Raw genomic sequence first — 26796 nt, forward strand, 5'->3', positions numbered from 1 at the left:
CAGATACACGTATTGTGAGACGTGTACCGCGAGTCTCGTCTGCTCAACCCGATCCATCTCGTTCGAAACACATGTCTCGCTTTGAATGAAAGTCCAATAAATAGACGTTTATTATTGCTTTGATAAAACACACACACGCAATTTATAATGTAAAATGTACTGTTAGATAGAAAACAATCGATCGAACTAATATCGACTGATACGTCACTATGCTAATGAACGTCTCAACACTAGCTTACGTACTTTGACAGATCTAATTCTTACCGCGCATTGAGACTATTGTAAAATGTTATTGAAATATAATCAATAAATAATTGTACTGAACTGGTCATTCTGTTTAATAGTACTCACAGTGTTGAGTGCTCCGGCGAGATACTTGTAAGCGGGTAGCGTCTCCTGCGCATCAGCGGTCCCAGTGCGAAGGTGTCGGACCTAAAGTAACAAACAATTACAAAAAAATAATAAGCACAAATAAAAACAGACAAAAGTACCAATAATTGGGAGTAAATCAATACTAAATCTAATTATCTATATATCTAATCGTGATATATATATAGTCGTGATCAAGTCGGGGTCACCAGTTTGGCGGCGAGGGTGTGCTGCCGCCAAAGGATGCTTTCGGGGTACCGAACTGAGCATAGTACCCCGCTAGCCAAAAGTTGGTAGTGTGACTAGGGATCGACGATCCAACGGTGTTATGTTGGAAGTTGTATATATGCGTCTTGCTGTGTAAACTTCGATATCGCGTTTCACGACTGCTTGAAGACTGCATTATTGAATGTGACGCCATCTGTTGCATGTGGGCGGAACTAGGTGGCCAACTAGTTGGGTCCGCCACAAATATAAATACTATATATACCTGTGCAGCGATGGCAGTAACCAATTTCTCCTCGTGCGCAGCCAGGGCCGCGCCGCGTCCCGACACGAGCACGCCGGAAATATGTGACAGCGCTCGAATGGCCGCCTGCGGATATCATTAAAATCAATACAAAAATCATAAACATTTGCCTTTTACATAATTAGCGAAGACTAGATGTATAATATACTGCCTACTGTTCGGCTCTTGGTGTGTGTGGACTGTAGGTGTAGATGGTGAGAGTTCGAAGGTTCTACTTCCAAGTTCTACCTCCGGTTGATTGAGGGGAGGCCTGTGCCCAGACGTATATAGGCTGTTTATGTATGTAAATGTTTATACTTGTGTTGCCAGCAACACCTTCCATGATGTAATGTTATTAGTATTCATTCGACTTTAAAACATCACGTAGTTTCCACAATTTGTGCCCGCTTAATGACAATAGGGTCGCCTCTTATTTCGGTTATGGAATAATAGTTAATAAAAAGGTAAAACCCCCGCACCAATTTGTCTGGCTTTGATATCACCCCCTATGGGTGTTACTTTAGTCTTATATGGCCGTCGATCTCACTCCGGAGTGAGAACTTAAACATAGCTGGCGACGAGTGTGTATATAATCAGAATCATAATAATTTATTCAACGTAATTATAATAGAACCCTTGCCCAGGGATACGGGTGAAGACCTCAACGGTTGCAAAGGCGATGATGGGAGCCATCGGTACGGCAATGCAGGACGGAAGGAGCAAGTCACAGGGACTGTAACCTGGAACCTGACAGAGGGCAGCAGTAACTGTCAGTACTATTCAGAGGCGGAGGACAGCAATCCTAGTATGGCTTTGTAATAGACTACTCTGGGCGCCATCCCACTTGCGTCAGACAGAGTACTGCGGGCGGAAGCCAAGAGGGAAACCACTGCCCTATTTTTCCCTAAAAAAGTAGCATGGCGAGTATTTTAAATGCTACACCGACAAGAGCGTTGAATTGAGCTCTTAAATTGATGATGATGATGAATTATAATAGATAAACTTGTTGAAGGTGAATGTATCATTCTTGTATGTACGTCATTTCGCAAGGTGTTATGGCTGAGGAGATTAAAGGACAAACTGCAACAGGAACACATTACATATACCATATAGACCAAATGTTTTTAAGGTCTGGAAATCTCGGCTTGTCGAGGACTCTGCCTACCCGTTCGGGGATACATATGTGATGATGCCGTTAGTACATGCTTGGTACTCACGTTAAGGTCCGGGCTGGCGATGGCATGTATGGTGATGCAGAGCTGCGAGTCGTCCATGTTGGGCTGCGTGCTCACCAGCGGGGTCACCAACGGGTGCTGCGTCGTCAGCCGCGGCGGGGACATCGGCATCGTACTGTAACAATTTTATACACACATAACATACACATACTACATTTAATCGACTCTGCAGTGATGACAGCTGTTGTGTATCCGAATTGCTTTCCCTTTCGGTCACTCCGGTTGTCTGTCTCGCTCTCTTGGTTTGCCGCTAAAAAGGCTCTCGACTGTGTTTTCCTCATAATAAACGGATTAATTAATTCTGGCGTTTTATTGAAGACATAACAATTGGCGACGAATTTCGGCGTTTTATTGAAGACAAGTCTAGTTTATTATTTTATTATTATTTATCAACTGCAACTAATTTGATATTGGTAATCTCAGCAGCGAGTATTTAATTTCATTATTTAATTTTGTAAGTATACTTAACTATTTTTGGATTTGATTAGGTTCCATATGTGGAAGCTTGTAATTGGCCTCATTCTATCTTATGTTTGTACGTATTTATTTAAGATTCCGTGCTGTTAGATTTCCTCAATAAATAAATAAACATCATCATCAGGTAGAGGACCGCGGAGCGGAAGGCAAGAGGGATACCACTGCTCAATTTTCCCTTCTTCTTCTATCGTGTGGGTTATGAGGTGGATTACTAACCTCATCAACCCTGGTGTCAGGGTTACTATTGAGCCGCCAAAGGCCCCTTACATGACTCATGTAACATCAGTAAGTAGTAACCGGGACCAACGGCTTAATCTGCCTTCTGAAGCACGGATCGTCTTACGAACGATTATGTGATCAGCATGTAATGTCCTAACCAAACTAGGGATCACAAAGTGATTTTGGTGATATGTCCCCACCGGCATTCGAACCCAGGACTTCCGGATCGTGAGCTCAACGCTCCACCACTGGACCACGGAGGCCGTATATTTTCCCTAAAAAAGTAGCATGGAGAATGCCACACGGACAAGAGCGTGGATCTTAAATTAGTGATGATGAATAAAGCACATGATTATATCCCAATTGGGGTATAGGTCTACCAGAATCTGATGGCATAAAAAAAGTAAAAAAAAAATATTGATTTTCCTATGGTAATATTAAACTGTCTCCTGTCATGTCTAAGTACATGTTTTGTCAATAATACTGAGATTTTCCAAAGATTCCTTGAAATTATTCTGAATTTCGTAAGAATATCGAAAAAACCACTTCGATCACAAGCAAGAAAGATTGTTTACATTGTTTATTGTAAAATTAGTGAACAAGCAGTTGGAGATCAACCGCAATCTTCGATTTTAAAACGCGTCCAAAGTTGACCGGTAAGTAGGACTAACTAGTCTTAACACTTGAATATATTTTTCCTATATTATTAGTTATTAACCTGTGACCTATTTATAGGAGTTCCTAGCACTACCACACGACGAATAATTGCTGAAGGTAGACGGAATGGAAGTGTATTTAGTGCACCCGGTAAAAAGAAGAGAGGTGGAAAGAAAACAAATAACCTGGACAGTTTTGATTTGGAAATAGCATAATAATATAAAGTGATCTTTTCATAAATATTTTGTTTTTTTATATATACCTACCTACACTAGCTAGATTTTGCCCGCAGCTTCGCTAGCGACATCTATCGCTTCAAGCAACTGTTGGAATCTAGAGGTTGGATAAAAAATAGCATACCTATGTTCCATTCCATCTATCTCCATACAAAATCTCAAGTCGTTCCGTTGCTTAGTTTTGACGTGATGAGTGGATAAACAGACAAACTCACATTCAGGCGTTAGCGTTCACAAGACGACCGGGCGGACAATACTGGACACGACAGGGCAAAAAATAGAACGAAAGCAATACTGTATTGCATACAATAAGTACTTTATATAATGTCCATATAATGTCCAAAAATAAAAAGTATCAAGACGTTTTCATCCAATTACCCGAGTGTTGCTTACTATAGAAATTTTATTTCCCCATTTGCCATCAGATTCTGGTACACCTATAGTACCCCATCACAAGATGAACTAAGTACCCAGACCTCACCGAGCTTTCTGTCAGACCATCTGAAATTACTTCGCTAAAAAACTCTTTGACACAAATATGTGTAGCATATGTTGGTGGAGGTGATTGGATTACTAACCCGGGACTATCGGTTTGTCTTCCGAAGCACGGAATCTTCAGAAAGTATAGCGAACAAACCTCTGACGGACAGGCGGTGCGGGTCTCGGCACCCGTGGAACAGTGGAGGCTGGTATAGGCTCGTCCAAGAACTTGAGGTCCAACTCGGGCAGCTGAGGTCTCGACAAGTGTGGCACCGCCGCGTCTAGTTCTGCTATCAGCTGCGGGTCCAGCCCGAACGGACCCATAATCACCTTCGGTTCTGGAGCTCTACTGCAAGTGATAAGATCGGTCAGTTATGTAGTTGACCTTGTCTTTATGGGAATTTCTTATATACAAACATTTGGCTACTTGATAGTTTTCGGATAAGTATTATAAAAAACGCAAGCGCTTATTTTATACCTATTAAAATATTTTATTTTCCCGTAAAAGCTTTATATCGTACAAAAAACATACCTTTTCTTCTACTATTTCAATTTTCGCGCGAAATCGGTTGGTCACGTGACATTTTCCCAGTGACGTCACAGTTCAACAAACAAAGAAACTGTCAGACAGTATCACTTGAAACCTGATAGATAGTTTTTGTTTATTTTGTGAAATGTGACGTCACACGAAATCGCATTATCGTAAAATGATAAAAATCCGTCATTTCATATTTTATTGTTACAATTGTCAAGTAGCCAATTAAAACAACTATTTTGAAAATCCACACTAGACTTGCTGTATTCTTCTTCTCTCGTATGAGTTGTGAGGTGAATTATCAACCTCAACAACAACAACTAGTGTCAGGGTTATTATTGAGCCGCCAAAGGCCCCTGTAGTAGTAACTGGGACCAACGGCTTAACGTCTTCCGAAGCACGGATCATCTTACTTTCGGACAATCAGGTGATCAGCCTGTAATGTCCTAACCAAACTAGGGATCAAAAAGTAATTTTTGTGATATTTTCCCACCGGGATTCGGACCCGGGACCTCCGGATCGTGAGCCTAACGCTCAACCACTGGGCCACGGAGGGCGTTATCAGAATCATTTATGTAGTGTAACTCACGGGGCAATCACAGGCGGAGGTACAGGCTCCTCCTCCTCTTCCTCCTCATACTCCTGTGGCGCCTCCTGTATGACCCTCCTTGGCTCGTCATCCACCACCGGCTGTATGGGTCTCCCGGAAGCAGATAGAGGCACCACCATAGAGCGCCGGGCTTCCGCGCTGCGGCTCTTGCCGGCGCGCTTGATGCGCTCTTCTAGGAGGGATAAGTCCTTGTCTGATATCTGGGGGGCAATGTTTATAAGTGAGTGAGTGACGAGTGGTGAGTGAGTAACGAGTGGTGAGTGAGTGACGAGTGGTGAATGAGTGATGAGTGATTGAGTATACAGCGAGAAGTAATTTTGGATATCATCGTCTAGGAATCGCGAGGTACCATGTTTTTAGACGGATTCTTAAAAAATAAGCAACAGAAATATAAATCACTTATATTTTTTTTTTTGTATTCCATTATTTTATACCAGGGTATGATAATTTCCTGTATGATAATATCTGGACAGAGCAAAATAAAAAAAATCTTTGCTTATAATATGCTGCACAATGTTTGTGTAATGTAATATATACTTAATTTTTAATGCTATCATATTCAGTTACAAAGCCCTTACAAGCAAAGTCGTGGGCGGAAAGCATCTGATAAAAAATAATCATAAAATCTTACCTGCCCAATCATCTTATACACCTTCTCGCCCTCTAGGAAGTATGCGCTGGCGACACAATTCAACGCGGCAGATCTTACAGCGTTGTCCCTGTCTCCGATATGCCTGGCCAGCTCCTTGAGCGCCACAGCGCCCGTTGGGGACATCACCGTCGATCCATAAGTTTCTATCAGGTGCCCGATGCATTCCAAGCATTCTATGGAGTAGAATAGAATATAAATTGTTTATTATAAAAGACACAACACACACAGCGACAGGATTAGAAGAACGTAGTGGGTAGCTCACTGGGATGTGTTAACCTATAAAATGCTACTTAGGTTCTATGACGATCTTGTGACGTAGCGAGTAGGCGCTGCTACTTCAAAAGCGCACCCCTGGTGCCGGGCAGCAGCGGTATCAGTACTGGTTGGAGGCTGAGGAAATGGATTCTGGTAGGGCTCTAGTTAGAACATCATCGATTGAGAAATTGGTCGGTGTACTGCGGAACAGAAGGCGATTGGGGCAACCACCGTTCTACACGCCCTATCTATGGAGTAATGAAAATTGAGGCGTTTACTCCACCGACAAGAGCGCAGCTCTTAAATAAAGAGAGAGAGATTATAAAAGGACGCCACACCTAAAGAAAAGACAATAACATCACTTAAAAAACTTCACAAAACAATTACAAAAACATAGGAGGATGTGCATTAGAATGATCATAAGGTGGTGTTGGACATCCTGAGATAAAAGGGCCTCACTCAGCACAAGTCACAGTGTCAACCACGACGCTGTGGATATTCCGGGGAAGATAGTTTGTTCGTATAAAGTTAGAGGCGATACAAGTGATGCTATTTCTATTATGTACTATGGGAGACCGGTGCTACGATTCAACGATTGCGCTAAGAGAGACATGAGGTCGTTTGGTATCGACAACGTGGCATGGGAGAAGCTCAGTGTGTGGAGAAAGCGTGTGCTCGATGGGCGTCAAGCTCACGACAACACCTGGTTCCAGACTCTGACGAGTAGGAGAGTGAAACGACACCAAGTTCAAGACATTCCAACTGTCGAAGGCTTCTCCTGCCCAGTGTGTAGTAAATTTGCCGCTCCAGAATTGGCTTGCACAGCCGTGAAAAAAAGTGCATGACTCTTTTTGTTTTGATGCATTTAGGCAACTTTATTTTAGTCATTATGATTACAAGCGACGTATACCAAATGATCTAAGAATCTAGCTACATATATATTTTTAAATACATTAAGAAAAAATCTTACCTGCTCTCTGCCTAGCGTTCTTAGATTTGAGTCCTTCCATCAAGTACCCAAACAGTTTGGTAACTGAATAGACCACACAAATCTGCCTAAACAGGGCTTTCACGCCGTTACGAACAGAGTCTTTTGGGTCACCAACCTGTAACAATTGTTGTATGCGATAAAGGTACAAGAAAGAAAACACTTTTGAAACGTATAATGAGTCATCATCGTCATCTCCTTAGCATTATCCCGTTTCTCACAGGGTCCGCTTATCTAACCTGAAGATTTGACAGGACTGGGTTTTTACAGAAGCGACTGCCTGTCTGTCATTTTAAGCCGCGAAGAGAAAACCAGCCCAATACAGATTAGGTCACATACCTCCGAAAATGCATTTCTCGGGAATGTGGGTTTTTTTTCCTCATGATGTTTTTCTTCACCGCTGAGCGAGCACACGTGCACGTGCATAATCATTTGTGACGTGACGAAACGTATAATGAGTAAGCAATTAAATTCGCGCGATACATGCCTTCGGTGATCGATCATAACGTGCGCGCACCGCTTGCCCAATAGTCAATAATTGAGAGAAGACAATAATATTCGAGATATATTAAAGAATAATACTACTAGAAGGGACACTCAGGGAAACAAAACGTGGTGAGGAAACCCACATTCCCGAGAATTAACTTAACTTGTATTGGGTTGGTTTTCTTCTACGCGGTTGAGACAGGTAGTCGCTTTTGTAAAAAAAAAACTGGACCTGTTAAATCTTCAGGTTAGGTAAGTGGACCCTGTGAAAACAGAATAACGGTAGGGAGATAGATAGATAGAAATGGGTACCAGGATTTACCTTGAGCACCAAATACGGGATGAAACAATATGCCTCATACTCCGCCATAGTGTAATCACTATCCATAAGATACTGGAATACTATGGAGAGGTACTCCAGACCCTTCAGGATGACTGTCGGGTTGGTGTCGAAGAACCTGAGGGTCAGCCACTTGAGGACCAGGTCCAGATTGGCCATAAGCGCCGGACCGTTCTCAATTAAGTCTTCAGATAGGGCCTCTATTGCTTTTAGATGGTATCTGAAACAAAATTAAAAATATTAGTTCATTGTGGAAATGATATTTCAATACGCAGGCCGAGACGAACTGAGCAATGCCAAACGATAAACACGCGTAAAACCTTCTTCAATGCGTCTCAGAAGGTAGACTCTCAATTGGACATCATCATCATCATTCTGACAGAGGGTAGCAGTAATTGTTAGTATTATTCAGAAGCGGAGGACAGGAGCCTCTGGGCGTCATCCCACGCGCGTCATACAAAGTACTGCGGGGCAGAAGGCAAGAGGGAAACCACTGCTATATTTCCCTAAAAAGTTGCATGGAGAGGAATGCTACACCGACAAGAGATATAGAGGCCAATCGTGAACCCAATAAACATGACATTTGATATAATACAAAACAAGTATAGAAGCATCATACAAACATTGCACCCCCTTTTTACCCCCACGGGTTGAATTAATACGGGTCTATTTGAATTAATATGTCTATCAAACTCACCTGAAGTCATTATGGAACATGTTAGCGATCAGCTGTTTGTTTAAGCCAGCTGTAGTCATCTGTTCTTTGAGCAGCTCGAAGAACTCTTCTCTAGGGGTGGTGAAGTTCCACTTCAAAACCTTCAGTTTCTGGTCATCGATGATACGCTGGTTCTTGGCGTTATTGTTGGGGAGCAGAGGGGTGCAGTCCTCGTCTTCCTTCTTGCCTCGGCTAGACGCTGATGCCGGCTTCACGATCTGCGATAAATATTGAATTTAATAATAGAAATCTTTAAAGTAATTAATTAGCTAGATTCCAACTAGTCGAATCAGTTACTTTTTACTAAACGTCAAAACACGAAGCTACTACGGAATTTGTATGTGAAAGCAACTTATGACGGTATAGAAAAACGTGACATAATGGTTTTCCTTTATTAAATTCATAAGTTAAATTGTAAAAAGAAAACGTTTTTTGTCACCTTTCGATAGGTCTTTATTTAGTAGTCAGAATTTCATAATTTATCTTTGACTTAGGAAACTACCCAATTTAAACTGAAAACCATCGAGGCTTGCGCTAGCGCAGTCGGTAAGCAAGCCGGTTTACCCTGTATCGCAAAGAACTATTATTAAAATAAACTACTATTTGTGTAGGCGAGGGGTTTGAAGTTTGGTCGGACATAAATATGCATATCAAAACCGGTATATGACTACCTTTTTTTTACGCAACTTGGCCGGGCAAATGAGGAGCGCTGAGGGTTCTAACCTGGTACAAAATTTATGACAACAGTAGGGTACCCAGTTGGGCGCGAACTTCGGCTCAGGGCGTCGGCGTCGCCTGAGATTATCATATTTAAAAGAATCAATCGACCCTAGTGAGACGATAGCGATAAGCGCTGAATGAGAGGGTCGGTATCGGGATCCTCAAGTGTTTGCTGTCGCGAGCTGATAGGCCGCCTCTGTGGCTAGAGCAATCAAGTCGTCCTTAATCGTCAATACCTTAATTGATTATAGAAGAAAGAAAGAAACATTTATTATTTAGGACACCACAGACACGGATTACATATATATACATTATAATGACATCACATTAGAAGTTAACGCACACACGAATTATTATCATTATAACTTTAAGAGAAATAGTTTTAATCACATATATCCGCGTTCTTTAGAACATTTATACACCATTTCTGTCAACGATTTCTATGACTGAGTTGTTGACATTGACGTTTTATTTTTTTATAAAATTATAATTACTTTGCAAAGAACTTAGCTTATACAGCTTCATCGACTATTAGTTTTATTAACTTTGTTTATGGTTTATGCATTATAAAACTTTTTATTATAGACTGCTTTTATTTATTCGAATTATCTCACTGTGATCTCACTATTACTAACTCCTACTAATACTAATAAGAGCCCTAATTTTGGTTAGATAAAATTCTAATTACATAAAAACAAATTATATAATTAACACAATATTTATTTAATAGACTCCAACAGTGTACCTCAAGATTGATATTGGATTTGATACGTAACTGGGCGCCATTTTTACTGTAATCTTGATCGACACTCTTGGAGATCTATTAAAAAAATAAATGTAATAAATATATTTTCTAAATTCACAATGTATTTTTATATAATCAAATCCAATGTCTAAAATAATTCCCATTCTTTTATACCTCCAGATCCAGAGTTCATAAGAAATTAATTATCTCTTAGTTCATGTAACCCCAAAAGCACACCCCCCGGATACTCCATACAAAAATCTATATCTCCATACGTAAGGTACAATTAAGAATAAAGAAACCCAGAGGGTGAATCTAATACGAATAGGTGCGGAGCGCAGAGTTACGTTCTATACGTAGTAAGCTATATTATTCTTTATTTAATATTAAAAAGACAACTCTTTTGACTAAAGCTGCGCGTCCATTTGAGCTGAATCCGTCCGGATTTCCTACTAATCAAATAAATGAACCAAAAAAAATAATAAAGGGGGCCTCCTAAAGGGTTTGAACTTGGCGTGGATGAATTAGTTATCGAGAGGTTTTTGTATTCATAATTCAAAAGAAGCAGCAGTTTACCTTGCCCTTGGCAGGCGCAGTCTTCTTCTCAGCATCCTTCTTCAAGGCACCGCCAGTCTTGACGCCGCGACTGTCCTCCTTCTTGGACTTGGCTGGGAGTGGCTGCACTGGCAGGCTCGGCCGCGCTTTGTCGAGGGCTGCTTGGACTACTGACTTTGACGCCGGCTGATAAACAAGCAAGGGTTTGGATGTAGCGATCATATATAAACACTTAGCCACGCACGCTACTTACAATGTAATTTAACATAAATATTTCACTAACATTTTCATGAATATATACGGGGTGTTAGTGACACCGTAACAAGTACTAAGGGGGATGATTCAGATCATGGTACTGAGTTGATATCAATTCATGAACATTTTAGAGCGTTTTTAATTATTTTATTCCACTTGACATCAACTCAGTACCATGGTCTGAATCATCTCTCAAAGTTTTCATTACGATGTCACTAACACCCTGTATAACATTTTTATTATAGTCCAACGCGAATCCATTTTCATTAAACAAGTCCCAAGTTATAAAGAAGTTGAAATAAATAAAAATAAATAAAATAAATACATTGAGGCGTTTAACTGACCTTGATCTTGTCAATCTGCTTGTGCATGGCCTCATACCCCAAGTGCAGCATGAAAGGCAGCACGCAGTCGGCCGCAGCCTTGCGCACGTCAGCGGCGCGCTCCTCCAAGCACGCGTACAGCGTGGGCACGCACACTAACAGCTCTTCACGGGGAAACGATTTTGGTGGCACTGTGGAAGTAAATTGTGAAGTTAGTTACTGAATGGTGACCAAAGAAAGGTAAGCGATATCGTGGCAGACCACCAGCTCGATGGTCGGATGACATTGTGAGGTATGCCGGAAAGCAATGGATGAGATTTGCACAGGACCGGAAAGGATGGCGTGAGAGAGAGGAGGCCTATATCCAGCAGTGGGTGGATACAGGCACGCATTGGATGCCTCATGACGGGTACAAGCGGCGTGGTAGACCTCGAAAGAGATGGCGTGACGACTTGAACGCTTGCCGGAGGGACTGGCCGGAGTACGCACAGGACCGTGAGAAATGGAAAGAGGAAGGGGAGGTCCACCAGTGGGATCTTGTGGGCTAGATTAGATACACACGGTATATTAGCACGCATGTACGCAACCACGTATACATGTACGCACGTGTTACAATATTTAAATCTACGTGATTGCATTAAAGTTATTTTAGGCGCTATGTAAATTGTTTGTAAAACCTATAAAACTTAAAACTCATTTATAATATTATGGTGTACTTTTATGGCTATTATAATGTTCTAAAATAATATCAGCATAAGTGAGACAAACCATACTTACCACAATAATTATTTAAATATGTTTTGGAAAGACGAGTCGGTGACGTATCGAGAGGTGGGGTAGGGGTAGGCTAAAAAGAAGGGCAGGCTTTGCTATGGAATCATTATTGCTCGAGACGCCGCTGGGTGACCAGCTCTGCTCTGCCTCCCGACTGCTATTTTTAAAGATAAGTATCCCTGTCTGTTTGTACTTATAGAAAATCTAAATTCCGTACAAAACTATGTTCTAATTTCCACGTAAATTTGTTATCTTAGTAAATATAATATGGTAAATGTAGAATTATTAATTATAATAGTTTTTCTAGTATTCTAGTGATTATTATTTGCTCAGCCATGCTGTTAAAATGCTTATGTTCAATAAAATGACTACTTCGATTGTGTACTTGTTTGCTTTGTTCAATTAATACCGATACGACAGTAAAATGAGATAAATTTAAAAAGTAGCTTAAATGCAAATCGTCTAAGTATAGTTCAAATTAGATTTATTGCTCTTATTTCTGTTTTTCATATTCATTAATTATCATCAGAAGTGGGATAACCTTTAAAACAAAATATTAATATTTAATAATTACACGTTATAGGCAATGGATCCGGGTCTCCTGGGAGAGCTTCTAAAGACCATACGCGACGCCCTGTCCTCGAGGCCTCAACATGATGACGTCGCGCTTCCGATCTTCGACCCAGAGAAAAGCGAAAATGGCGCAGTCACGTGGTGCCAGAATATCGAGAAACTTGGAGAAGAATTTAAATGGAGCGGCATACAGCAGACTGCTAAAGCCGGTAAGGCCCTACGGGGATCAGCTTTAACTTGGTTCGAGTCTTGGGAACCCGAGGACGGACGTTCTTGGGAAAACTTTAAGAAGGAGATTCTGGAACTTTTTCCCGAAAGGAAAAATTTATCTGAACGTTTAACAAAGGCTGTGTTATTCTCTTCCGACTCGGCCAATACTTACTGCGAGTACGCTCGAGAGAAACTTCGATTATTGCGTAACACTAAAGTAGCTTTTACTGAATCTCAGCTGGTTGAGCTTGTTTGTGGTGGTATACGTGATGTAAACGTAAAATTGGCTTGTCTTAACAGTTCTGTAACCGCCACAGCTGAACTTATTGTTTTGCTTTCTACCCACACGAAATTGCCCCGAAAAAGACCTTTTGATATTAGTAATAACGTGATGAAACAATCGCATTTCGATCAGACTACGCTTAGCTCTAGTGTCAAACGTTTGAAAACGGACTCCGATCTTAGAGCTGCTGCGGAGAAGCGTTGTTATGAATGTGGTGGTTCTGGACATTTAAAGGCACAGTGTCCATCTACGCCTCAATCAGAAAATCCCCTAATAAAGAAAAATAGCCAGTTAGGTCATCCTGAGGGCCGCTCCGGACCCAACGTTTGTAGCGTTTGTAAAAAAATGGGTCACGTTGCTGAGAAATGCTTTTTTAGGCGTGGTCAGCAAAGTGATACCCACAAACCGGCTAGTTCTGATAAAGCATGACTAAATATTACTGAAGTTACCATTAACGATCATAAAATCAATTGCTTACTGGATACCGGAGCGAGCTGCAGTGTTATTAAGGAATCTATTGCAAGACGCCTTGGTTGTCATTTAACACCTCAATCTTTGTATATAGATGGTATAGGTAACGGAAAAGTACACGTGTTCGCTTCGATGATTACTCCTGTCCGATTTGATGATGTATGTCTCGAACTAGATCTTTATGTAGTGCGTGATACTGACTTTGTTTATGATTGTATTATTGGAACAAATGCAATTAAACACCCGGATATGACAATTGTTGTAAATAATACTGGCAGTAGGATAGTGCGAGTTCCAAATTCTGATATTACTGAGAATAGTATTAATGTAATTAATGTACATACTGAAAATACGGATGCTGGACTGTCAAAATTAATTTGTCATCTAGATTCAGACTTACAGCAAAAAATTAAGGACATTTTTGAAAAGTATCCCTCAGTCATCCCTTCCCCTGGAAGTGTTAGTACGGTTACGACAGGCGAATTACACATTCGATTAAAAGACGATAAGATCATTAACTACCGCCCCTATCGCCTGGCACCGGTTGAAAGGGAGAAGGTCAAAGCAATTATAACCGAGTTGATGCAAACTGGTATAATTCGTGAAAGCTCTTCGGATTATGCTAGTCCTGTTTTATTAGTCAAGAAAAAAGACGGAAGTGACCGTGTGTGCATTGACTTCAGAGCATTAAATAGAATTATAGAAAAGGAAAGGTACCCTCTCCCTCTCATACAGGACCAGCTTGACAAATTAGGTAAATCTAAATACTATATTTCTATCGACATGAAGCACGGGTTTTATCAAATCCCGGTGGCCCCAGACTCGGTAAAATATACTGCATTTGTCACGCCCGATGGTCATTTTGAGTTTTTAAAAATGCCATTCGGCATATGTAATGGACCATCAGTCTTTCAGCGAGCAATCAGTAGAGCTGTTAAACATCTGAATTTTCTATTGGTCTATGTTGATGATCTTCTAATTCCATTTTCCACTTTTGAAGAAGGATTAGAATACTTAGATCAAACATTGCAAGCTTTAAGTACGTCCGGCTTTACGATCAATGTAAACAAATGTAAATTCTTTGAAACAAGCGTAGAATATTTGGGAAATATTGTTTCTGAGGAAGGGATTAGACCAAGCGAAATTAAGGTATCTGCTTTGGTTAACTCACCAATTCCGACCACAGTTAAACAAGTAAGACAGTTTATGGGCTTAGCGAGTTATTTCCGCAGATTTATTCCTGAGTTTGCGTCACGTACTGCCAGCATTAATAAATTAGTTAAAAATAATGAAAAGTGGGAATGGGGACGGGAGCAGGAGGAGGCTCGTAAATACGTAATAAAACACTTAACATCTCAACCTCTTTTAACAGTATTTGACCCAGATGCCCCAACAGAGCTACACACCGATGCTAGTGCCCTTGGCTATGGTGCAATACTGTTACAGAGAATTAACGGCTTGAATCGAGTTGTGGCTTATTTTAGTAGAAGAACCACTCCTGCTGAATCCCGTTACCATTCCTACGAATTGGAAACACTGTCAATTTATAATGCCCTTAAACATTTTCGCGTGTACTTACTAGGTAAACATTTTAAAATCGTTACTGATTGCAACGCAATAAAATCCACTTTTCATAAAAAAGACATCTCACCACGTGTTGCCCGATGGTGGACTTATTTACAAGATTTTTCGTTTGAAGTAGTTTACAAAAAAGGAAAATTTGTGGGCCACGTGGATTATCTCAGCAGAAATCCAGAAAATCCAGTGGTGCTTCCTTCTAATAGAATGACAGAGGTACTCTCTTCTAATACAACGACAGAACAAGTAAATATTATGTCTTCTTACAATTCATGGTTGGAGATTGCTCAATCGAAAGATAATGAAACTCAGTCGTTGATAGAAAAGTTTCAGTCTGGAGACTTGGATTACAAACAATATATAGTCAAAAATAACTTGCTGTATTATAAAGTAGATGATTCGGCTAAACCAAAGTTATACGTTCCAAAAGGCAGTAGATTAAGTATTGTTCGTATGTATCATGACGAAAATTGTCACGTTGGGCAAGAAAAGACTTACGAAAAGATATCGGAGAATTTTTGGTTCCCTCGTCTAGCAGCATTTATAAAGAAGTATATATCTCATTGTTTAATTTGCACTACAAAAAAATCTCATCACGGTCCAAAACAAGGTTTACTTCATCCCATTAAGAAACTTCCGATACCTTTTCATACAATACACTTAGATTGTACTGGCCCATTTACTATGTCTAGTGAAGGATATAAACATATTCTTATAGTCATTGACGGTTTCACAAAATTTTGCATCTTAAAACCTATGAAAAGCCTAACAGGTATTGAGCTGGTAAACACGATTCGTGATACTATTTTATTGTTTGGCACTCCATCCTTGGTTATTACAGATCGCGGTACTAATTTCAGTTCACAACAAATACGATCTTTATTTAATGACCTTCAAATAAAACACCACATGATAGCGACAGGTACACCGCGGGGTAATGGGCAAGTTGAACGTTACGTTATGACTATTATTGACATGTTATCAGCAACAAGTAATGATAAGTCAGATTGGCCGAGCAATATCTGGCGAGTACAACAATCCATCAATACCACAATGCAAAAATCAACGGGATTTGCTCCACTTAGGTTATTGATAGGTCGTGATTCAAATTTACCACCCATCCAGGCTCGATTGAATGAAGTTCCCAATGTTGACGCTGAAAATATAGTTGATGTACGTTCTGAAAGACTTGCAGCTCAGCAACGTCTTGACGAAACTGCTCGAAAATTTAAGAGACGTTTTGATTCCACCAGACGCGACAATTTGATCCTAAATATAGGAGATACGGTATACGTAAATCAAGATCACAGAAGACACGACAAGTTAAAACCTAAGTTTAAAGGTCCATATCAAATAATAGACATCTTAGAGAATGATCGATTTTCTTTAAGGGGTTCTGGAAATTTACGGGATATAATTATTGCAAAAGATAAAATTAGGTTATGGCCTGGTGAGTGGGTTGAACAAAACGTCTCTTTAGAAAATGATATATGTGATTCTGATACTGATGATTGTTCTGTATTAAACCATCAAAATGGTCGCACTATAGAAATAGAGGTAAGAGATTATGGTGAAGTCAGTGATGATGAATAAAATAAATGATCTTTTTTTTGTTTGATATTTATAATAATTAGTGTCTATATTAGTTGATCTACGAATAAATTATAAACAACAAATAAACTAACCAGTTTAAGGTAACATAATAATTACGTTTGAATGTACTCTTTTAATATATTATTTATATTATTCTTTTATTATATATTATTATTTAATGTTCTTTTATAATTATTTTGTAGTTAATATAAAGTGAAGCAGACACTAAAAATGATGATAATGATAATTTGTTAGCTGTTTTCGCAAAAAGATTATTTGTAAAATAGTGGGCTGTGTCATGAATGTCAAGATAACCCTGTCACAATATTATATTTGTATGATTAATTATTTATTTTTATTACCTATGCAAAAAAAAAAAAAAAAAGGTTAAAAAAAAAAAAAAAAAAAACTGAAAACTGATTCCGACTGACTGACTTGTGCAAAAAATTACAATATTTGGCTGGCCGCAGATAGTGTATTCGGTGTTTCGCTTAGATATCATCGCGGCGGTGGTAGAGTTCTTCACCATAAAAAAATACACTATCAAAATTTATATTTAGTTTATGACTGACAGTTTTGACTGGATTAGTGATACAATAACAAGCTGACGTGTGTTTGGTGTACGGTCTGGTCTTCACGGGCAGCGGTGATGGGACCGTACATGGCGAGGCACACTAAAAGAGAAAAGCTGACGTGTGTTTGGTGTACAGTCTGGTCTTCACGGGCAGCGGTGATGGGGCTGTACATGGCGAGGCACACTTAAAATATAGCTGGTTTAGATTGTGTATTTGGTGTCGGCTTGGTCTTCACGGACAGCGGTGATGGAGCCGTTCACGTCAAATACACTAAATGTAAAAAAAAAATATCCTTACTGAATAAATAGCTTTAGGTTAGAATAGCTGTTTGATTATTATGCTACATAGTTATATCAATAATGTAGGTACTTCGAGAACGAAGTACTTGTCAGTATGGCCGTGTTACAATATTTAAATCTACGTGATTGCATTAAAGTTATTTTAGGCGCTATGTAAATTGTTTGTAAAACCTATAAAACTTAAAACTCATTTATAATATTATGGTGTACTTTTATGGCTATTATAATGTTCTAAAATAATATCAGCATAAGTGAGACAAACCATACTTACCACAATAATTATTTAAATATGTTTTGGAAAGACGAGTCGGTGACGTATCGAGAGGTGGGGTAGGGGTAGGCTAAAAAGAAGGGCAGGCTTTGCTATGGAATCATTATTGCTCGAGACGCCGCTGGGTGACCAGCTCTGCTCTGCCTCCCGACTGCTATTTTTAAAGATAAGTATCCCTGTCTGTTTGTACTTATAGAAAATCTAAATTCCGTACAAAACTATGTTCTAATTTCCACGTAAATTTGTTATCTTAGTAAATATAATATGGTAAATGTAGAATTTATTAATTATAATAGTTTTTCTAGTATTCTAGTGATTATTATTTGCTCAGCCATGCTGTTAAAATGCTTATGTTCAATAAAATGACTACTTCGATTGTGTACTTGTTTGCTTTGTTCAATTAATACCGATACGACAGTAAAATGAGATAAATTTAAAAAGTAGCTTAAATGCAAATCGTCTAAGTATAGTTCAAATTAGATTTATTGCTCTTATTTCTGTTTTTCATATTCATTAATTATCACACGCAAGTGCGCAACCACGTATGCAAGCACGCACGCACGTACACGCAAGCATGCACGCACGCGTAATAGGGTCGTGTTAGGTTCAAGATAAATTGTGAAATTGATTACTAAATAAAGACAGATCTAAAAGTAACGAAACACATTTTACTTTTTATATTTAACTTATTTGTGAATATTAATCAACAAAAACGTAATAATAATAAGTCCAACATTTTGTCACGTAGTTCTATGACGTCACAGTGTGCTTTTTCATACAACATCCATAGTAATTTCGTGTTTTGACATTTAGTAAAAAATAACTGATTTGACTAGTTGGAAACTAGCCTATTAATAGAGATTATGATGTCATCAGAGGTCCATTATGAATAGAGACGGGTTACGCGCGTTGGTATTGCGTTAGAAGCGTAAAGAGAGTTGACAAGATAGATTGAAGACCTGAGGGATGATTCAGTTTATAACCGTTATTGCAAGGCTGTAATGCGAATGGCTTCGGTAGTAATGCCCCGTTTCGTGTTCCAAGGCATGGCAGTACTGGCTACGCGATAATTTAGAAGCTTTTCATAACAGCATGAAGGGACCACAGACGTGTTCCCGAGAAATATACACCTCAAACAGACGGATAACAAAGTGATTCTGTAAGGGTTTCGTTTCTCCTTTTGAGGTTAGGAACCCTAGAAGAGGGCTGTGGACGCTAGGTTACCGTTGGGCAGGTGGTCGGCCAGCCAGGCCAGCAGCGCGGCCCGCAGCGTGGGCGAGCCGGCCCGCAGCGCGTCGGCCACCATCTCGCCGTCCAGCGCCGCGCCCGCGCCCGCCGCCGCGCACCACGCCTGCAGCGCCGACACCGCCGCCGCGCGGATCCACTGCTTGCTGTCGCCCAGCGCTGCCGGATACTCTCGTTACTCAAAGCAGCCAATCAATGACAATGAACCCGACTGGCTCCATACAATGTTATTATAATTGTTTTTCTATTAGAGAGCTATTACATCTTTCAAATACGCACCGACACAATTGGGTGGTCCTAGGTTCAAATATGAAATTCTTAAAAAACTAACGAAAAACCTTTTCATTTTTCTATTTAACTTATTTACGAATTTCAATCAAGTAAAAACATGAATAAGTCCGACAATTTGTCACGTTTTTCTATAATGTCACAGTGTGCTTTTTCGTACAAATTATAGGAATTTCGTGTTTTGACGTTGGAAAATAGCCTATTTGAGTCGACGAAGTTCAGAAAAATCGATCTTAATATTACTGTTCTGTAATTGTTACTTGTAGGGTCAAAACATTATCAAAAGGTTGACCACAAACCGTGGTTTATTGGCAAACAGAATACGGAATACATTGTGGGAAGGCAATAAGTTATTGAGTATTGAGCAATATTATACATGATATTATACCTTGGAAGAATGCAGGGAAGAACGTCCTAACATGGTTCTTGCACTTAGGCCCCATGGCAGAGGCCAGGGCTTCGCAGATGTTCAGCGCTGACTGCGCCAGTTTTGAGTTGGAGTCCACGAGCCGTGACGCCAGGGCCGCTGGGAGCTCGCCCAGAGATGATTTGATGGGCGCCGAGTTGGTTATTATGGCTTTCACTTTGTCTAAAGCTTCGTTGCGGACCTGTCGATGTGTTCAATATAATTGAGTTGGAAAAATAAACTATGAAATTCTGAATTCTGATTACTAAATGAAGACAGACCTGAAGGTGCCAAAAACGTTTTCTTTTTTCTATTTAAGTTATTTATGATTTTTACTAAAGAACAATGTAATAATAAGTGCGACATTTTGTCACGTTTTTCTATGACGTCACAGGTTGTTTTTTCACACAATTCCATGGTAATTTCTTGTTTTGACGTTTAGTTAGTAGTAAAAAAAATTGAAGGGAAGAGAGGAAGGGGTAGACATAGGAGAACATTTATGAAACAAATAAAAGAGAAGGTGCAGGTCGTGTCGTATCAGGAGGTGAAGGTTTTGGCGGGAAGAAGAGAGGAATGGCGATTACTCCACCGACAAGAGCACAGAGGGGTTAAAATGGCCACATCGAAGCAATTCATTTAAGAAAGCAATATTGTTATTTAACATTTGTTTGCATTGCGCACTTACTTTTATATGCGCGAATGTCAAATTGCAATATTGCTTTCTTAGATGAATTGCTTCGATGTGACCATTTTAACCCCTCTGTGCTCTTGTCGGTGGAGTAATCGCCATTCTTCTCTTCTTCCCGCCAAAACCTTCACCTCCACCTCGCTTAGATGAATTGCCATTTTAACCCCCCAGCTCTTAAATAAAGAGAGAGAGATACATTACAGTGAATACACAGACAATCCTCTTACCTTCCAGTTCTTATCGTTGAGCTCGGCAACCAGCGCGTCTGTAATTAGCGGCGCGATGTCGGTGCGGGGTCGGCAGTCTTCAACTGGCGCCGGTTCCTCCTCGCCTGCCTCCTCTGCGTCGTCCTCTATCTCGTCGCCCACCGAGCCTTTACTGCCAGACTGGGGGATGAAAATATATCATAAATACATACACAACATACATATTTTTACACACAAAAGCTACAAACCATCAATAGGCTAGAATAGATCAAATATAAATTATAAAATGCTAATCTAGACAGATATAGATCTATTCGGTGGACTGCGACACCCGTGCATATTTATTTTGTGTTTTTCATTTTATTCTACTGAATACGACAAGTTATCACGTTTTCCTATCACGTCAAAGTGTGCTTTTTCATACAAATGCCATAGTAATTTCGTGTTTTGACGTTTAGTAAAAAGTAACTGATTTGACTAGTTGCAAACTAGCCTATTTAGTGAGGGCATATATCAGATGTGTTATCTGTATTTGTATCATCATCATCAGCCGTACGACGCCCACTGCTGAGCATAGGCCTCCCCCAAGGATCTCCACGACGATCGGTCCTGCGCTGCCCCCATCCAGCGGCTTCCCGCGACCTTCACCAGATCGTCGGTCCACCTTGTAGCGGGCCTACCCACTGAGCGTCGTCCGAAACGTGGTCGCCATTCTAGAACCTTTCCGCCCCATTGGCCATCGGTTCTCCTCGCTATGTGTTCTGCCCACTGCCACTTCAGCTTATTTGCATTTGTATACTGCAGCTATATTTGTATACTAGAAAACATTCCATACCTTGGTAACACTGCCGATATGGCGTGTCGGGGTCGGCGGGGTGCTGTTGGCAAACTTGTCCACCTCCAAGCTGATCAGCTGCTTGGTGGCCGGCTTCTCCCCGTCGAAGTGGTTCAGTATGGAGGGCCCCGCGTATAGGGACAGCACACCCAGGAAGTTTACTGTGGAGGTGCGCACGTTGGGGTTCGTAGCTGACAGGGCCTTCTTCGAGTGCGCCACTATCGACTTTATGTTCATGCTGTAACAAATGTTTGATTAACACACACAATATAACAGGCTCGTGACTATGTCCAACTTCGGGTAGTCGGAGGTACAGTTATGAGAAATATCATGTACCCACTTTAGAACCCTGTCGTACTATCGTATTTGACATTTAGCCATTCCGAGTCCAGGTTCGATTTGATGGGGACAGTGACGAAAATCACTTTATGAAACTGTCGTTTGTTTCTAGGAAATTGCAGGCCGAATCGGCTGATTGTCCAAAAAAAGTAAGAGGCCTGTGCAGTGGGATGTTTGTAGACAATTTGTGTTGTTATATAAGTTAGCCATTACCTATATTAGTCCTTCCAACCCGCGAAGGGAAAACCAGCCCAATACAAGTTAGGTCACATAGGTATGTGATTTTGTCAGAATGTGGGTTTTATCACGATGTTTTCCTTCACCGCTAAGAACGTGATAATCATTTATGATCCAAACATGAATTCGAAAACAAATTCGACAATCATTGGTTTAGGCCTGTGCTGGATTCGGACCTGTTACTTCAAAGTGAGAGGCAAGCTACGAACTGGGTACCACGGCTTCCCCACGGGTTTTATTCGGCTTTCGGCTTCAGTGTCCCTTCTATACGTAGTATTATTGTGAATTTAATAACAAAATGCAACTTACTTGAACCCAAACTCCTTGACAGCGTTGGACATCCAGTTAAACAACTCAGACTGCACTTTAGGGTTCTTCTGGCTGTCCATAGCGAAGGATAGGCCTTCGTTGAGCACGTGTTCGAGCCCGCAGGACTCCGCCATGGCCGTGAGACAATCTGCTGAGACAGCTGAGCAGGATGTGTCGCCGAGTTTCGTTACTATGTCTTGGAGGACGAAGTCTGCGGCCACCCTGAGAATGGAAGACAGGTTATTCCCGGTGTGGGTATGGTGTGGTTATCTTCGGTGATTCCCGGTGGGAACATATCACAAAAATCACGCACGCGCGCACGCACACGCTCGCACGCACGCCCGCACGCACACACGCTAATAGATTATTGAAGAAAAATAGTATACATCCTAGTACAAAAGAGACATCAGGCACGTGTTATTCTGACAGCTGTCAAATTATCAGTCGTATTGCCGTTGAACAGTTTTTTCTTTCCTTCCATTCCAGCACAAAGGTCGTTGGTTATTATAAAGAATGACAATGGAGCCGATTTAGAAAGACACAATAAAATTTTAAAAATTGTTTGAATGTTCTACTACTATCTCTTTCTTGCGTATATGAGAAAAAGACGGCATTATTTTTAGAGATATCAAACTAAGATTACGTTATATACGCCCAGAATTGTCTGTCCCCAGTATTTATAATGATAAATTGTATTTATTCAAACATTATTACATCCACATTTACTATTACGAAATGTCAGACAGGCAGTCCCTTCTGTAAAAAAACCGGAGCTGTCAAATCCTCAGGTTAAGTAAGTGGACCACTTGAGAACGGATAACGATTTACGATCCAGTGAGACGATGATTTATTATTAATAAATGTGACGTGTGTTATTTTTTTTATATATATTCATAATAGTTATAAAATAATTGTTTATCTTGCAGGTTTGTTTCTCGGCTATGCAGGTCGTAAGAAGCTGCAGTACTTTTGGGCGGATGAGACGTTCGTTATGTAAAAATGGACGATTCAAAGTGTAACTATGTTAATTAAAACACATAATAACGGGTTCTTACCGCGTTTAAATCAGGGATATGAGACTCCCGATGTTTCGAGGCAGTAAGAACCCGTTATTATGTGTTTTAATTATGATAATAACCGCGTAAACTTAAAACAATGTAACTATGTTACCTACTGAATATTTTTGAATTTGACTTACGTGGAAACAGGGAAGTTTTCAGTTATGTGCTTGCAGGCCTCCAGTCTCGCTTTGAGCACCTGCACGTTGGTGTCTTTAAGGCCCGGCTTCTTGTTCAGAATGCGGTAGAGAACCTGTGCTGAGGCGTCGGTGGTGGTCAGACCCTGGATGATGGAGTGGAAGCTCTGCGCTGCTTGCAGGCGAGTCTTCCAGTTGCCATCGCCTAGACCTGGGTACACACGAGGCTTTGTTATTAGTTGTTGATTTTAATTGAGTGCTTGAAGTGTTATCTTCATTTCTTTTTTTTTTTTACTAATCTGTATTTTTTATGCTTCGACATCGTGTGACGACAATGTACAATCAAAGAGCAAAAGCGCAGTCAGTGAGCCCAGCGAATTATTTGTAAACAGTGGTGAAATCATACCATATGATTAGTTGTCATAATTATAAAATTTATGTTTATGTAGGTGTTTTTGGTCTATTACAGAAACGACATGTAACCAGGTGGTCTTAAGTGCAATCAGTTAATTTATTACTTTGCAAGAAACTGATTGGACATTTGCACCTTATCGAACAACCGATATTGCAATTTGTTTAACAGCCATAACATCCGCACTAACCCACTACTACTATATCTGTTGTCTGTGTCTGTCAGTTGCCTGGAAGAAATTGCTGTATGAGCAATAAGGCCGCCTGCTTTGCCTTTCTGGATCTGTTGACGTTATTTCTGTATTTTGTGACCATTGTGCTCAATGAATTATTTTATCTATCTTAATTTGAGGGAACGAACTTGTACCATTTACGTATTTACAACACGGTACGGACGCTTTTTTAAAACAACCTCCTTAGCGAATTTTAGTCTATTTGTTTATAGAATGTCAGTGATAATAAACTAACACAAACAGACTACACAATACACATAATTGTTTAGTGTAGATGTTGTTGTCTTTTTTTGTGTGTGGCGCCCTTTTATAATAAACTATTTCTATTCTATGATTGTACCGAAATGTTTATCTATAGATGCTTTGCGTACCCGTGACGACGTCGGGCGGCAGCAGCTGCGCGGCGCGGGCGTCCACCTCCTCCTGCGGCAGCTCGTGCTCGCGCGGCGGGCTGGCCACGGCCCGCGCCGCCGCCTTCTTGCTGGCGGGCGGCTTCTTCACCACCGCTGGAACGTACACATTGACATAATTGGCTCGTGTACGGTCACGAGCATTAATATCTATACACTTTGGTACCATGTCAAATTAACTTTTTTGACAAATTCAACTGTAAGGCTCACTAAATGTCACATTGTTAGTGCGACAGAATCCTAAAGCATACATTATTATTAGAAAGGATTATATTGCTCATGACTGTACTAGGTTGAAGATAAATTATGAATTGATTACTAAATGAACAGGTTGAAGAACGTTGTCTTTTTTCTGTTTAACTTATTTATGAATTTTAATCAAAAAAAACGTAATAATTAGTCCGACATTTTATCACGTTTTTCTATGACGTCAAAGTGTGTTTTTTCATACAAATTCCATAGTAATTTCGTGTATGACGTTTAGTAAAAGTAACTGATTTGACTAGAAGGAATCTAGCCTATTATTTAATCAAAAATAAATATTATTTTTATAATTACTTCATTTTAGGGTTGAGCTGAAAATCAGCGCTCTGTTGACCCTGGGCTTTCAAAGTATTACGCTGACCTGATATTACCCTCTTTTACCTATAATTTGTTATAATTGTTTTATTATGTAGAAAAAAGGCATCAGGCAAGAGGGAAACCACTGCCCTATTTTTCCCTAAAAAAAGTAGCATGGAGAATGCTGACAAGACCGTGGCTCTTAAGTTAGTAATGACCTAGAAAGGAGGACTATATATTTTATTATATCAGATAAAAGTAAGGGTACGTTCCCACTGAAGCGGAGCAGTGAAATGTGGGAAATTAATTAAAGACAAATTGTAAAATGCTAATCTAGAAGTAGCCAGACTACAATGTGTTACCTGTGTTAGGCCGTTTGACAGGTTTAGGCTGAGCAGAGCCGGCAGCGGGTTTCGCGTCGGCCTTGGCCGGCGCCGCGGCGGCTTTCGGCTTGGCCTCCTTCTTCGGAGCTGCTACCTTCACTTTGATTTCAGCCTGAAAAATAATACAGTATATTAGTAAAAGCTATGTATTTTTTTTATCCCTGAAAACCGGTTACTGGACACAATAATCACAAAGTTTATCATCATCACCAGCCCATTAACGTCCCCACTGCTGGGGCACGGGCCTTCCCTATGGATGGATAGGGAGATCGGGCCTTAAACCACCACGCGGGCCCAGTGCGGATTGGTGGTTATTAACGACTGCTAATGCAGCCGGGACCAACGGCTTAACGTGCCTTCCGAAGCACGGAGGAACTTGACAAACACGACGAACACAAAGTTTATAGCGAATGGATATTCAAAACCGAGGAAGTGTATTCTTAATTATAAACATTCATTTTTTTTAGTTACTTTTAAATGTCAAAATTGTGCCGATTCCTGCAGACACCTAATTTTATTTTAAGTTATACCCGTCATTTTCTTATCCGCCAAAAAAGAAAGGGATGGATGATTGACAATTGTTAATTTTAAAATGAATTATAACCCGGGCGAATAAAATAGGCATCTCTCTGATATGCAACCCGTTTGACATGCAAGCCGTGTGGTGTCAACTTAATTACGTCGGTTTATTGGGCAATATAAAATTTTGAAAGGGTCTTTTTTAATTTGCCTAAAATTGACGTGTGTTCCATAAACTTTATTCCTGTCGGTTACCCGTCCCTTTCCTTTTCGGCGGATAAGAAAAAGACAGGTATAACTTATAATAAACTTAAATGGCGTGTATTATATTGGAATCAACACCAGTGTATTATTAAAAGCTATGTATTTTTTTATCCCTGGAAACCCGATTCCTGCACACAATGGCCCACAAACTTTATAACGATTGTATATTCAAAACCAGGTAAGTGTATTTATTTAAAACCCATTCGGCTAGCGTTCCGGTGGCGGAACTTTATGCTATCGATTTTTGGAAACCGGCATCGACGTTTACGGCCATTTAGAC

General features: G+C 40.2%; 1 protein-coding gene across 1 annotated transcript in view; it reads right to left on the reverse strand.

Annotated features, from left to right (window-relative positions):
- The window catches only part of LOC126375440 (protein mini spindles), a 59625-nt gene that overhangs the window by 16083 nt on the left and 16746 nt on the right, over positions 1-26796 (reverse strand). Inside the window, exons 10-28 of the mRNA XM_050022356.1 lie at positions 25713-25845; positions 24751-24885; positions 23739-23946; positions 22541-22762; positions 21656-21893; positions 20842-21000; positions 19909-20128; positions 19212-19391; positions 11382-11551; positions 10804-10968; positions 8745-8980; positions 8030-8267; positions 7204-7339; positions 5958-6151; positions 5306-5526; positions 4339-4530; positions 2095-2227; positions 860-964; positions 352-432 (exon numbers count right to left, since the gene is read on the reverse strand). Of these exons, the coding sequence (XP_049878313.1) occupies positions 352-432; positions 860-964; positions 2095-2227; positions 4339-4530; positions 5306-5526; positions 5958-6151; positions 7204-7339; positions 8030-8267; positions 8745-8980; positions 10804-10968; positions 11382-11551; positions 19212-19391; positions 19909-20128; positions 20842-21000; positions 21656-21893; positions 22541-22762; positions 23739-23946; positions 24751-24885; positions 25713-25845 (3366 nt within the window). The remainder of the gene's footprint in view (positions 1-351; positions 433-859; positions 965-2094; positions 2228-4338; positions 4531-5305; positions 5527-5957; positions 6152-7203; positions 7340-8029; positions 8268-8744; positions 8981-10803; positions 10969-11381; positions 11552-19211; positions 19392-19908; positions 20129-20841; positions 21001-21655; positions 21894-22540; positions 22763-23738; positions 23947-24750; positions 24886-25712; positions 25846-26796) is intronic.

The sequence above is a fragment of the Pectinophora gossypiella genome, chromosome 19, assembly GCF_024362695.1.
Source record: "Pectinophora gossypiella chromosome 19, ilPecGoss1.1, whole genome shotgun sequence".
Classification (NCBI taxonomy): Eukaryota; Metazoa; Arthropoda; class Insecta; order Lepidoptera; family Gelechiidae; genus Pectinophora; species Pectinophora gossypiella.